Below are 16,018 nucleotides of genomic sequence, written 5' to 3' on the forward strand. Positions count from 1 at the left end.
CGCCACTGTGCCGTAACGGTTGCTTATACGAAAAAAATACATAGGACCTTATTTGTAGAGAAAATAGTGGTCTTTAATTATGTTTATGTTTTGTTTAAAAAAATGCATATGCAATGAGAAAAGCTTAAAAACATGTTCGCCAAGGGATAGTGGTAGTTTCTGCAGTTTATTTTCAAGAATATTGGCAGTTTCTACAGGTATGTTGCAATAACCATATATATTTATGAATAACCCTATTGATGGAGCATATGCCCATATAAGTCAAAAAGCAAAAAAAAAATTTTTCAACCCCCATTTTATTTTTTTGCTACAGGGGTTGCATCAAGAAATCGCTTTTGGTGTCCATGTATGGGTAATAAAAACGTACACAAAATGATATATGAAGCATTTTAATAAAGGGTGTGTGAAGGATTCCAAGAGAATCAGTTTCTTTTTTAATTCTCCTTTTGTTTTGCGGGTGGTTCCGGGGAAAAATGGGGGGCATTATACAAATTTGTAAATAACACCAGTACATGGATAATTCATGAAAGTTTTTTACTCTAGCATAAGCGGTTCAGATGGTATAAAAAGGGGTTTTTTAAAATGTATGTATATACACCGTTCTTAGGCGTCAACGCCCTTCGGTAGGGATCTATGGGGAGTATCACCGAGCCGCAAGCCCTTATCCCTTGCCGTACTGCTCCCTCATAGGTCGATCAGATGCCCGCATATTCCAGTCTAAGCGCCAGATTCATATTTAGAATTTTATACTGACGCGTTAGCCTTTTTGTTTTTTCCGATGGCCTGGCTTGGGCTTGAACTCTCGTACCTCACGGCGAAGTGAAGTGGGGGTCAGCCGCTAGTCGCACTGAGCTATCCGATCGATTTTTTAAAATGTAACACCCTGTAAAAATGAGCAATTGCCCTTAAATAAAACCTATACCAAAAATGAGCCACTTATTTGTGATTAATTACCGCAGGTTTTCTTCTTGATTTCCATTACAGTTAGGGAAAAATAATTTTTTAAAACATATTTTTTAAAAACTTGTCAACTTTGGGGCGCCACCCGCGCTAAACGGTGGGTAATAGAGATATGCGGACGCGAAATAAATAGTAGGAAATATAGCCCTCTTCATTTTACTATTAAGTAAATTTTTTGCAAAACGTTCAGGAAGGGCTACGATTCGGAAAAACCACAAATTACCCCCTTTAAAGGGACGAAAAGGGGGTTCCGGGGCGAAATTTTTTAAGAAAAAGTTAGTCGCATAATAAGCACCCCTTGATATACCAGAAAAAAAATAAAACCGGACTTTTGTCTATTTTTTCCAAGGTTCAACCTTTGTTTCCTACACTAATGAGGCAGTATAATATTTCTTTTCATACATTATACTAAGGATTTCCACAGTTTTCACTGTATTCCTTCACTAATCCGTTTTCTCCAGTTCTTTCTGTTTTGCCAGTCCCCTTCCTGTAGATTTCTTCTTTCCATTGCTTCGTCCATTTTATCTCTGAAAGATCTTCGGGGTCTGCCTCTCTTTCTTCTTCCTATCGGGCTCGACTCTGTTATTCTATTGGGCAGTGCCTATCTCGGCCCAAGAAGCAGTTAGGTCTTTTAAAAATGTCCCAAGTTGGAACAAAGATTAATACTGCCCGATATAAAATATACCAGCTCGGCTCATGGGAAAAATTTAAACAAGATTGCCTTCCTTACAATTGGTAATCTATTTTTATTTTAAAATGGATAAAAACCTGAACCTTTACCATAATAAATAGAAGCTAAATTAGGTATAATTTCAAGATAAAAACGTAATTGCTTTTGACTACATGAGCAGTGGTGTAGCAGATACCCAAATAGTCAATATGGCTCAAACATCTAACCAAGCTTTATCCCACGTATCAGTAGCGAAATCAATTCCACGGCCAACATTTCCGACCAAGAGAACCTGTTTCTTAAATTCGCAAAGAACCCAAAATTTCTGGACACTATTAAAGGAAGGGGTATTGAGGATAGGATGTTTTTCTATGTTAATAAGAAATTTTCTCTAATCTATAATTCCAAGATAAAATTATTATTATACCTAGTAGAATGGTTTATACCTATGGTATTATACCTATTCTAATGGGATACTACTACCTACTTGTTAATCTTCGTGTCGACCTGGGGGGTTTTTTAAAATGTACCTGGGGTATCATAAAAGACAAAAGGATTATAGTGAGCCGAGATGGGAATACCCCATTCTATTTATCCAACGATTTTGGTCTGCTCTTCTGAAATGTCCGTACCAGGCGAACCTCTTCAATTGTATTGTGGGTATATGTGTTTGTCTATGCGTGTGATTATGCCTATATTTGAGTTATATAATATAACGTAACAGTTTTTAGGCTCTTAAGATAGATAGAAAAATTATAAGATGAAGTAGTATTGAAGAAAAATAATATGTTATCACTATTACAGTTGTGATGATGGATTCTTTGGAAACCCAATGGAAATAGGCAATAGTTGTCAACCTTGTGATTGCAATGGAGGGCCTTGTGATAGAAAAACTGGTCAGTGCCTTAGTTGCAGAGGAAATACTGAAGGTATATGACATTTTCCACTACTTATTCCCTTATCCTGACATCCTAATATACACATAAATAAGCAATTGCATTTTGTTTTTAGGTTGGAAATGTGAGAAATGTAAACCAGAACATTATGGAGAACCGTCACAATTTAATTGCAAAGCCTGCGAATGTGACCCAATCGGGTCCGTGTCAAGGCAATGCTATAATGTAACGGGACAATGCGAATGTAAGGAAAAGTTTATAGGAAGAATATGTTCGGAATGTGAGGTAAATTATTAATTTTATTTTGACTTTGTATTGTTGCATCGTTGAATGTATAGTTTTAGTTTATTACTTAATGCATACCAAACAGTACCTACTTGTCTGCTGTCACGTCGTCATCGCCATAACTACAACCTAAAAAATATAACTTTGGTTGATCCTTAAGTAATTGTAAATGGATACAAAGTAAATTCCTGCCTTTAAAATATGATAATTTGAATAAAACTGCTTTAAAGTTTACAATAAGAAAGCTATCCTCCTCCTAAGTGCCTTCTCTATTGAAGTTGGCGATCAATATGGCAAATTTCTCTCTGCTCTGGGCTTGATGAATTTAGTCATTTCCTCTTGTGTGGCTCCAATCTCTGATGTTTCGGAACTAGGATTTTTTCATTCTTCCTATACCTCTTTTACCTTCGATTTTGTCCTCTAATATTACCTGGAGCTGCTCAAATTCCCTATGGCATATTATGTGTCCTAAATATTACGTCTTTTTAATTTTGATTGTATTGACCAAAAGAAGAAATGTGTTCATTATTTCCAGTACTTCTTCATTCATAGTTCTGCTGGTCCATATAATTCTTAGCATTCGGCGGTACATCAATATTTCGAATGAATTAGGTTTGTTGACGTCATACTGTTTTAATGTCCAGGTCTCACAGCAAGATAGTAATAGAAACCACACATAACACTTTAGGTTTCTCAATCTTATTGTGACTGATAACTTGGGGTTACAGAGTATTTTACGCATGTTCATAAAACCAGACTATTTCAATGCATCCTCTAATGTTGGGTGTAATTTGTTCATGGGGATCTTGTGGAATACCATGATTTTGGTTTTGGAAAAGTTAATGTCCAAGCCCAGCCTGTGACTTTCTTCTAATAATATGTTCATCCATATTTTTAGTTGGTCTTCTGTTTCCGTTAATACTACCGTGTCATCGGCATATTTTACATTGTTAATGATGATCTCATTGACTCTGGCACCTTCAGGGCGACCTTCAAGAGAAGCTCTGATATATGTTCGGGATAGATATTCAATAATAGAGGGGACAGAATGCGCCCTTGACGAAAGGTATAGGGTATTAGAAAAGCAGAAATTTACGTTTAATGCATGCAGTTTTTAGATGAAAAACTTATTAAAGAATTAGCAGAAATATTATAGGCAGATTTAAGAGTCCCTTATCCAAGATCACGGATGAGGTCTACAACGGCATCCATGGTGGAGAAGAAATAATGGGTGGAAGGTGTGGAGGCAAGGAGATACCTTGTCGCAAAAATTATTTAACAGTCATGGAGTACCTACGCATTTAAACAATTGCTGTAGGACTCAAAAGGTATTAGCATCAATGGAAGGATATTAAATTATCTCCGATATGCCGATGGCAGGGTTCTTATAACATGCGACTTAGGGAAAGCTGAAGTTGCTACAACAACCACAGCAAGTAACAGAGAGAGTCTGTTCAAAGAGAAACTATGGAAAAACAAAACTGATGACCCATAGAAATTGAGAAATCACCCATAGAATTTGTAGAAAGATATGTGTCTTTGGGTCACGAAATAAGGTTAACGCAAGATATCCGAACATGCGAGCTACTTAGAAGAATAAGTTTAGGTTAGGCTGCATTCGAAAAAATGAGAAACTCGTTTAAAACAAACATATCCCAATCCATTTAAACAGGAAAGCTATTTACCAGTCCGTTCTACCAGCCCTCACATACGGAGCTTAAACAGGAAAGCTATTGTTATGATCTGCTTTCTATTACTTTTATTTTAATTGAGTATTTATTTAATTAATTATTGAATTGACGCAAATCATACATAAACAATTAATAAAAAATCTCAGGGTGCCTTTTTGTCATAAAAATTAACTAAAATTATCTTAGGTTATAATTATTCTTTCTCGTAGCTTCAGTATCTCTTAGTTGATCCTTATCGGGATAAAATAGGAAAAGGAAATAAATAGAACAATGCTCTGAAAATCTATCAATTAAATCCTGTGGGCATAATTGTCCAAATGAAACTTTTACCATATAATTAATCTAATTTAAACAAATATTTATCGCTTTATTAAAACTAATAATTACAACTACCTGTAGATTTTACCTTCCCGTAACAAACAATCTTTTTAAATTATAATCCGAAATAAATTGTCATTTCACTTTACTGTATTTACAAATGCCTTTAAGTCTTCAGGGAAAAACTCATTAAGGAGAAACCCACTGCGTAAAAGTTACCTTCTGCTAAATAGTTACAAATCAATATACAGGGTGTATCAAATTTATGTGCCCGCGTTATAATTAAAAATTAAAATTTTTACTCTATCTTTGATTGATAAAGTGATACATAATACTATTTACCAGTCCGTTCTACCAGTCCTCACATACGGAGCAGAGACCTTAACTCTCACGGAATAATTGAGAAGGGCACAAAGAAAACTAGAGAGATCAATGCTTGATATCGAACGCTTGATGAGTGGAAGATATCTAACGTATGATTACAAGGCAAAAATAAAGATAGACGGGACATGTTGCAAGAATAAAAGACGACAGATGGACAAAAAAATGAAGCCGAAGAATATTATTTTCACCTGTTTTTAGGGCTGTAATGGCTATAAATAAACACCCCAACTGCCTGTATATAAAAATTCCCAACATCTGTGTTATTATCGAGGCAAGTGCTGTAATAAACTCGCCGCCTGCAATAAACTTCTTCTTGTTTATTTATCGACCGATATTGAATATTGTAGGACATTTACAATTTACGATGGCGAAATCTCCCCTTATTCAGGTCGACCATCGACACTTAATAAACTACGTAAGAGGCATCAACTCGTTTCAATATTATTGTTGTCTGATATAACGTAATCCGCTTATAACGAGGTAATTAGTCCGTTATTTCAGCTCTAGTTATAGAGGGAGTCTACTGTATATGTTTTTAACTTAATATTAAACAAATATGTAACTTCTTTCTAACTCTTTTAGACAATTTTTAATATTTATGTTTAATTTTCAGACAGGTTTTGGAAACGTAACTGCGTTGTGTGTGCCCTGTAGCTGTAATGCAATAGGTTCACTTTCGGAAATATGCAACACGCATACCGGCATCTGTGATTGCAAACCAGGAGTAGAGGGTTTTCATTGCGATGCCTGCCAGAACCTCTTTTACGGATTCTCTGAGATCGGCTGTAAACGTAAGTGGAATGAAATGTATATTGCATGCCTTTATTTTAGTATTTATTCAACTGAATACGAATATATTAGGTATTTGAAATTCATAAAATATTATTCCGTTACACTTGTTTGAGATAGATATAGAAATGGCAAAAATGTATGGCGTGTAATTGCTGAAACTGACTATCAGTACGCAAGCTCTGTCCATAACAGGAATATTTTTTGTTACAGTTGTTTTTATGTGACATTTAGTTTCTATTTATATTCTATTTCTTTGAGTCCTGAAAAATCGTGTTAAAGATACTTTTATTTTATTTCTAAATTGGAAAAAAAGGCAACATTTTTTAAATATTTTTTCTACAACCGTGTTAAAAATGCAATTTTTAGCACTCCATACGAGCATTAAAAATGCTACTTAAAGGCACTAGTGCTTTAAAGAATTTATGGCACTGCAGTTCGTATTGACCGTATAGGCAATTTTGATGTAATGTCAAAAAAATATAAAAATGGAATATCAGTCAAGTTCAAGTAAAAGTTTTTGTAGGTATTGTCCTGTAATTACGTTTGTAGAAAAAATACTGTATGATATGCGTGTTAAAAAGTACATTTTAAGGCACTCATGTGAATTGCAGAACTCGCTTCGCTCATTCTGCAAACTTTCACATGCGTGCCTTAAACATGTACTTTTAACACTTATATCATAAATAACTATTAAAGAGAAACTACACTCACCGGCATAAAATTCCGCCACCCAAAATTTTTGATTAAGTTTGACAATTTATAACTTTATTATTTATTGTGCTCCGATTTTCAAGGTTCTTGCACCAGTTTGTAGGTACATTTATTCGTATCGTTTGGTATTATTCCGGAAAAAAATTAATGCTTTCATGGCATTATACAGGGGTGAATGGAAGTGTTGTATTTACTCCTAACTTTAAAAAATTCTGTGGAAAAATGAAATAGGCGATTTTGTTTTATATAGCCCTGTTATATGCCGGAAGCATCACTAAAATTTCAAGTTAGTATCCTATAATTCTGCAGTAATTTTATCTGATTCATTATCTGTGCTTACTTCTATTCAAACACCTTAACTACCTTGTAGTACTTCTAATCCATACATTTTCTTAATAAAAAAAATCTTATTTGAAATTAATAAACACACCCAAAAAATACAACTTATGTGGATCAAAGCTCAGGACTTGCACATAATGAACACGTAGAAGAACACTTACGCATAATGGACATGTAGACCAATTAGCTAAAAATATGGATGAACCAAATATCAGCCCTGCATTCTGGATGCTTTTGCTTGTTTAAGAACTGAACAGATGAAGAACTGGAAAACACACTGGGAAAGGTACTATAACATATCAACAACACAATACAGTTTGATACAACCGATTATTCCGGAAAAACCTTGGTAAAAGAATTTCACCCTCCCTCGCAAATACATATCCATCATCAGTAGAATTAGATTTGGACATGCATGTTATCCTGCACATTTATTTAAAATAAACATATTAGATTCAAATATTTGTCAAGAATGTGAGGTTAAAAGTGACTTGAACCACATATTTTTTGAATGCAAGAAGTATAAACAGCTAACCAATCACCTAATTAAAAGAATTATAGACCAGATCATCCCATTCCCTGTAAATATTCTCTTTATTCTGTCACTGAATAAAAAGAAAATTTTTGACTGTTTGGTATCTTTCTTGTCGGATAGTAAAATATTATTGTAATTAGTTCTAGGTATTTGTAAATTATATTAAAAAAAATATTAAAAAAAATTTAAAAAAAAATAATAAAAAACATAAAACAAAAAAAAAATAAAAAAAATAATTAAATTAAAAAAAATCTACTATCTAAAATAATCTAATAACAAAAAAAATACAAAAAAAATAAAAAAAAAATTAAGAAAAAAAATCACTAAGAGGATTTAAACCTCCGAGGGGTTGAACCGGGTTGACATCTTATCGTGGTCACAAAAGAAAAAAAAAACAAAAAACAAAACAAAAAGAAAATAAAAAAAAATACAAAAAAGAATGCATTTATTTTAATATTAACATTAATATTTTTATTTGTAAAATGTATACACTATGTGTTCTTGATAAACATTAAGTAGTATAATATATTTATTAACATAGTGTGTACATTAGCTATGATAAGTAGGTAAATAAGAAGTAAAAAAATGTAATATTATTATAATAACCATGTTTCACTAATTGGCAATATCTTTAATAGGTACATTTACTTTTGATTGAGACTGGCTGAATGACTAAAGTCCAAGCCAAAAAAAAAAACTTTAAAAAATTCTGTGGAAAAATGGAATAGGCGATTTTGTTTTATATAGTCCTGTTATATTATGCCGGAAGCATCACTAAAATTTTGTTTTTTGAATTTATCAGAATACATCTTTTCTTGTAAGAGCTGTAGGATTTTTTGTAAATAAAAACACTTATAAAATAGAGGTTGGATGGATTAGATTAGAATGGCCCGCATGCAGTCCAGATCTCAATCCTATTGCACATTCATGGGATGAATTAAAAAAAGCTATCTCTAGGCCTCCAGTAAATTTGGTACAGTTGTGGGCTTGGTAGAGGAATATCGGGCTATTCCCCAGGCAAGGATAACACATCTTTATTCGATGCTAAACAGATTGCGAGCAGTCGTTGCTGCAAGAGGTGGATATACCCACTATTGAATTGTTTTGTTTTGTTGTTAATTTTGTTTTGTTAATTTTAGTGCGTTTGATATTTTTAATTAAATAAACCTTCAAAGCAGTGTTTTTATTTGTAGCTCGTACAAGAAAAGAGATATTCGGATAATTTAAAAAACAAAACCTTAGTGATACCTCCAGGATAATACAAAAGGAGAAACAAAATTAGCCCACCAATTTTTCCACAAATTTTTTTAAAGTTGTTAAGAAAAACCAACGCTTCCATCCACCCCCGTATAATGCCATCTAAGCAAAAAATTTGTATTACAATAATAATAGTCCAGGGAGGATCTGTTTTGAGATGGACGTTGAGAGGTGACTCAAATTTTTTTGCAGAAATTTCTTGAAAATAAATCAAATAATAATATTTGAGTTATCCTCCCTCTCCAAAAGGTCCGGAACATTGTTTAAATAATCAAAATGTCAAGAATTGAAGGAAAAATTCGATTTTTTTCTTCGTATTTTGATTATAACTTTAACAGTATTCATTTCCGAGAAAAGTTGTACTGACATAAAAGTTGCGTAATTCAATTTACTACAAAATAAAATTGGTTAAAAATTTAAAAAATAGTCACCCTACTTGCAAAATAGCAGTAATTGCGAAAAAACCATACAAAAACAAGTATTCGCATTTTACGTTTTTCAATCATTTCTGCTACACTTAGGACCTTCATATTTCACCCAGAAAAACTTTATGATACAGTAATATAATACTGTAAATTTCATTAAGATCGGTTCAATAGATTTTGCAAAATAAATTTTGCAATACAGCTTTCGCAAAAAAAATTCATTTATTCAAAATGTTACAGGACTGAAAATAAAGCAAATAGCAAGTTGAATTTTTTTTTGCTTATAGAAGTGTACTGTACCTTTCATTTGCAATTATCAAAATTAAAATCGATTAATTACCACGGCGTCAGAAACTTTTGAAATAAACAATAATTTTTGGTGCTACGCGCAGGACAGCGGTGTTCGATTCACACAGGTTGATTTCCACCAAAATTTCTTCCAATCTTTATCTAATATATTATTTTCTTACTCTATATTTTGTTGTATTTTAATTTTTTAATTCCACAAAAATCAAACTAATTTTATTATTGTTTGTGAAATATTGTTTAAACAATTGCATATGTTTAAAAATAATAAACTTTTATTATTTAAATTAAAATATATGAACAAAGAAAGTTTTTGCTAATAAAAGTGTTATTTCAAAGGATAGAGTATGTGTTTTTATTTTGCAATAAACAAATTTATTTAATCGAAATGTCATAAAAAATAAAATTTATCAAATATTATCAAAGGTCATGGGAATGCCCAATCAGAGCAACCTATTCGCTGTCCTGCGCGTAGCACCAATAATTAATGTTTATTTAAAAAAATTCCTGACGCCGTGGTATTAAGCGATTTTAATTTTGCGAAATTGCAAATGACAGGTACAGTACACTTCTATATGCAAAAAAATTTTCAACTTGCTATCTGCTTTATTTTCAGTCCTGTAACATTTTGAAAAAATGAATTTTTTTTACGAAAGCTGGATTGCAAAATTTATTTTGCAAAATCTATCAAACCGATCTTAATGAAATTTACAATATTGTTTTACTGTATCATAAAATTTTTCAGGGTGAAATATGAAGGTCCTAAGTCTAGCATAAATGGTTGAAAAACGTAAAATGCGAATACTTGTTTTTGTATGTTTTTTTCACAATTTTTGCTATTTTCCAACAAGGTTGACTATTTCTTAAATTTTTAACCAATTCTATATTGTAGGAAATTTAATTACGCAACTTTTATCTCAGTACAACTTTTCTCGGAAATGAATACTTTTAAAGTTATAATCAAAAAACCAAGAAAAAAATCGAATTTTTCCTTAATTTGTTGACATTTTGATTATTTAAACAATGTTCCGCACCTTTTTGAGAGGGAGGATAACTCAAATATTATTATTTGATTTATTTTCAAGCAATTTCTGCAAAAAAATTTGAGTCACCTCGCAACGTCCAAATGTACTAATATTTTTACAGATGCGCCCTGGTCTATAATAACAAACGACATCAATACATGTACCTACAAACTGATGCAAAAATCTTGAAAATACGAGTACAAATAATAAAGTTATAGATTGTCAAACTGAATCAAAAATTTTGGGTGGCGGAATTTTCTGCCGGTGAGTGTATTATATTTATGGTAGGTATATATTTTTTTGCAATTTAGTTGTTTTTCATTACTTAGTATGGTATAGTTAGACCCAAACCCAGACATCCAAAGTGAAAGTTATCCTCCAACACCAAATTGTTCTATATGGTCCACATAATGTTCAGAAAAAAGTCACACCATTTTGAGCGTCGGGTTTGGGGGGCAGAGGGGGGAGAAATCTGCAAATTCGTAGTTTTTTAAGTTTTTCGTCAATATTTCTAAAACTAAGCTGTTTAGCATGAACAACCCTCTACACCAGCGTTTCCCAAATGTTGGGTCGCGACCCGGTACCGGGCCACGGACTCAAAATGCCGGGTCGCCTCGCCGTTTCACATCTTGCTTTTTAATACCGCGCTCTGACTGACGCAGGCTTCTCCGAGGATCAAAGCTGTAGCACCACAATGTGTTTGGGTGCATTGTAGCACCCACAGAGGCATTAGCTGTCAAAAAGATGCCACCGTTTTTAACCAAATCTATGCAAAAGTGTGTAAAACTTATCTTATAAATCATGCCCACTGAACTCAAGAGTATTCTCTGCTTTGTGCAAAGAAATGGGAAGTGAACATGAACATCTCCTTTTACACTGCGAAGTACGTTGACTATAAAAAGGAAATGTTTTAAAAAGACATTGAATTGAATGAAGAAATTTCAATGTTCTCAGAACAACATCCACCAACGGCTAGGGATACAATATTTCAATTTAAAAACAGTTTTCATGATGTCAATTAGTTAATCAAGGCAATCTATCTTTGTGATATTTTTGACCTCTTGAACAATTTAAATATGACCTTACTAGGTAGCAATGTAACAGTATTTAAAGTACAAGAGAAGGTGGAAGCTGTAACAAAAAAAACTTAATTTGTGGACACGCCGCGCGGAAGCAGAAAATTACAAAGCTAACATAACTACAAAAAGAGTATAACGTGAATTCATTGCCGGGTGATATTCCAGCGGCTTTCAAGGAACACCTGCTAGGACTGGAGGCAAATCTAAAGGAATATTTTCCCCCCATCCACAGCAACAAAGCATGGATAAGAAATTCATTTATAATGGACGTAGAATCCGAGACAGGACTTCCGGATTTAGCTATTGAGTCAGTAATTGAACTACCGTGTGATTAGGGCACTCAAAGACATATTTGACAAAATACCACTGATAGGTTTTTGGCTGTCTTTATAAAATATTATATATTTTTAAAAGCGATAAAGTTTCTAATTCCTTTTGTTACGACCTATAAGGGCGAGGCAGAGTTTTCAACACTAGTTTTGCTCAAAAATAAATATAGGAACCGTTTAGAAGTGAAACCGGACCTGAGGATAAAATTAACATCTTTTTCTCCAAACATGAAGATTTAAGTTAACCAGAAATAACTGCATACTTCTCAAAAGTAAACAGGGGATGCAAAAAAAATAGTGGGTCACGAAGGAGAAGCACAAAAATAACTGGGCCACGGAAAAATAAGTTTGAGAAACGCTGCTCTACACAAAATTGTTCTACATTAAATTTGAAATAAAAAAGGCCCTATGCATAACCCTTCTAAAATGAACGGTTCCAAAGTTACAGAAGTAGTATAGTATAATTGGTCCAAAAAAGGCCTAACCCAGACATCCAAAGTAAAAGTTTTCCTTCAACACCAAATTGTTCTATATGGTCCACATATTGTTCAGTAAAAAGTTACACCATTTTGAGCGTCCGGTTTGGGGGGGAGATGGGGGAGAATTCGGTAAATTAGTAGTTTTTTTATGTTTTTCGTCAACGTTTCTAAAACTATGCTTTAGTGTAAGGACTGTTCTATAGAAAAATGTTCTACATAAAATTTAAAACAAAAAGGTTTGTATACATAATTGTTATAAAATCAACGGTTCCAGAGTTACGGAGGGTGAAAAGTGGAGGTTTTCGATACTTTTTATATTCACCGATTTCTCCCCCCTCTACCCCCCAAACCCGACGCTCAAAATGGTGTGACTTTTTTCTGAACATTATGTGGACCATATAGAACAATTTGGTGTTGGAGGATAACTTTCACTTTGGATGTCTGGGTTTTTGGTATAGTTATATCATAAATATTGCCCAAAAAATATAAAAAGTATGGAAAACCTCGACTTTCACCCTCAGTAACTCTAGAACCGTTGATTTTATAACAATTGTGTATAAAACATTTTTTGTTTTAAATTTCATGTAGAACACTTTTGTGTATAACATTGTTTACGCTAAAGCATAGTTTTAGAAATATTGACGAAAACTTAAAAAAACTACTAATTTACCGGCTTCTCTTCCATCTCCCTCCCAAACCGGACGCTCAAAATGGTGTAACTTTTTACTGAACAATATGTGCACCATATAGAACATTTTGGTGTTGGAGGAAAACTTTTACTTTGGATGTTTGGGTTAGGTCTTTTTTTGGACCAGTTATACTATACTACCTCCGTAACTTTGTAAACATTCATTTTAGAAAGATTGTGCATAGGGTCTTTTTTATTTCAAATTTAATGTACAACAATTTTGTATAGAGGGTTGTTCATGCTAAACAGCTTAGTTTTAGAAATATTGGCGAAAAAGTTAAAAAACTACGAATTTACCGATTTCTCCCCCCTCTCCCCCCCAAACCCGACGCTCAAAATGGTGTGACTTTTTTCTGGACATTGTGTGGACCATATAGAACAATTTGGTGTTGAAGGATAACTTTCACTTTGGATGTCTGGGTTATGCCATCTTTTGGATCAACTATACTATACTAACTGCAAAGGGCGTCTTCCAAAAGATGCGTTTTAATTTGGGAGACACCTAGGTACCTGTAACCATTATTTTTAATTCCAACGGAATTCAATTCGTGAGACTCAAAACTAATAAATAAACGTCAATTTGTCGAGGAATTTCGCCGCGCTATAGAGATGGGACGTGAATTGCAAATTATAGAATTCCCTCATCTTCCTAGCTCCAGCATCAGATTGGCTTCCATTTTTAGTAGCCACGGAGTTGTAACCCGAAACTGGTCCCAATAAGGTTTTTAATTTAATATTATTTTATATTTTATTAAACTGAAAACGTTTGACTTGTATCTTAGACCAGGGCGAATCTGTAAAAATATTAGTACATTTGGACGTTGAGAGGTGACTCATATTTTTTTGCAAAAATTGCTTGAAAATAACTCTTCTTCTTATTAAAGTTCCGCTCCTATCGGAGATTGGAAATCATTCTGGCAATTATAATTTTGTTGGTTACGCGCCGGAACAGTTCAATTGAACTGCATCCAAACCATTCACGGAGATTGCGTAGCCACGAGATTTTACGTCTTCCTACGCTTCTTCTGCCTTTGATTTTGCCCTGCATTATATTCCTTAATAGTTCGTATTTTTCATCTCTCATGATATGCCCCAAGTACTCCAACTTCCTGATTTTTATCGAATTTAAAACTTCGCATTGTTTTCCTAGTTGTTCGAGCACTTGTGCGTTTGTTTTACGATCTGTCCATGATATTTTCAGAATACGTCTATAACACCACATTTCGAATGTTTCCAGGTTTTTAATGTGGGATTATTTTAGTGTCCATGCCTCAACCCCATACAAAAGGGTGGAGAAAATATAACAACGAAGCATTCTTATCCGGAGCGTTATATTGATATTATGATTACAGAAAAGTTTCCTCATTCTGTTAAAAATGGATCGTGCAATTTCAATGCGGCATCTTATTTCTTTTGTCTGATCAGTATCTTCTGTGATCCATGCTCCAAGGTATTTGTACGAAGATATTTGCTCAATTTCTGTATTATCCAGTACTAGTCTAACTCTGATGTTTTGTGCTTTTGTAAATACCATGAACTTGGTTTTCTTCAAATTTATTTCTAGTCCATAATCGTTGCAATGTATATTTAGTTGTTGAGCAAGGTGTTGCAATTCTTCTAGTGTTCCCGCTAAAAGTACGGTATCGTCAGCATATCTTATCTTATTAAGTGGCTCACCGTTTATTATTAGGCCCTCATTGACTTCGGCCAACGCTAATTCTGAGATGGCTTCACTATATAAATTAAATAACAATGGTGATAAAATACACCCTTGGCGCACCCCACGACGAATCTGGATATCCTCAGTCAGTTCATTTTCAACTTTCACTTTTGCTGTCTGATTCCAATAGAGGTTACATATAATTCTAATGTCTCTACTGTCTATGTTTTTATTTAACAAAATTTCTTTAAGACGACTATGCTGCACTTTGTCAAATGCCTTCTCAAAATCAATGAAACAGGCATATACTTCCTGATTCATATCTAGGCATCTCTGCGAAAGAACACTTACTGCAAACAGTGCGTCCCGTGTTCCCAGACCTTTCCTAAATCCCATTTGTGTATCACTTATGCCTTCGTCTAATTTCTTATGTATTCTATTGTGAATCACTTTTAAAAACAATTTCAAGACATGACTCATTAAGGCTATGGTGCGATGTTCATTGCACTCCTTTGCATTGGTTTTTTTGGGTAGCAGTATAAATGTCGATTGGAGCCATTCTTTAGGTATTATACCTGTTATATATATGGTGTTAAATAAATCCAAAAGAAGGTCAATAGATTCAGTATCCACAATTTTGAGTAATTCGATAGGAACTTCATCAGGCCCGGGAATAACTCGGAACTCATAACCCGAAGACCCGGGAAGACCCGAAAATAACTCATATAAATAATATTTGAGTTATCCTCCCACTCAAAAAGGTCCGGAACATTGTTTAAATAATCAAAATGTCAAAAAATTAAGGATAAATTCGATTTTTTTCTTCGTTTTTTGATTATAACTTTGAAAGTATTCATTTCTGACAAATGTTGTAATGATATAAAAGTTGCGCAATTAAATTTCCAACAATATAGAATTCGTTAGAAATTTTAAAAATTGTCACCCTTGTTGCGAAATAGCAATAATTGCGAAAAAACGATAAAAAAACAAGTATTCGCATTTTACGTTTTTCAACCATTTATGCTACACTTAGGACCTTCATATTTTACCAAAAAAAACTTTATGATATAAGAAAACAATGCTGTGAATTTTATCAAGATCGGTTAAATAGATTTTGCAAAATAAATTTTGCAATCCAGCTTTCGCAAAAAAAATTATTATTTTTTAAATCTTGCAGGACTGAATATAA

The 16,018-nt window shown here is 33.4% G+C and overlaps 1 protein-coding gene across 1 annotated transcript in view; it reads left to right on the forward strand.

Annotated features, from left to right (window-relative positions):
• LOC126883564 (laminin subunit alpha-1) overlaps nt 1-16,018 on the forward strand; it is a 490,753-nt gene that overhangs the window by 56,786 nt on the left and 417,949 nt on the right. The window contains exons 10-12 of the mRNA XM_050649204.1: nt 2,435-2,559; nt 2,642-2,811; nt 5,818-5,995. Of these exons, the coding sequence (XP_050505161.1) occupies nt 2,435-2,559; nt 2,642-2,811; nt 5,818-5,995 (473 nt within the window). The remainder of the gene's footprint in view (nt 1-2,434; nt 2,560-2,641; nt 2,812-5,817; nt 5,996-16,018) is intronic.

The sequence above is a fragment of the Diabrotica virgifera genome, chromosome 4 (assembly GCF_917563875.1).
Source record: "Diabrotica virgifera virgifera chromosome 4, PGI_DIABVI_V3a".
NCBI classification, from domain to species: Eukaryota; Metazoa; Arthropoda; class Insecta; order Coleoptera; family Chrysomelidae; genus Diabrotica; species Diabrotica virgifera.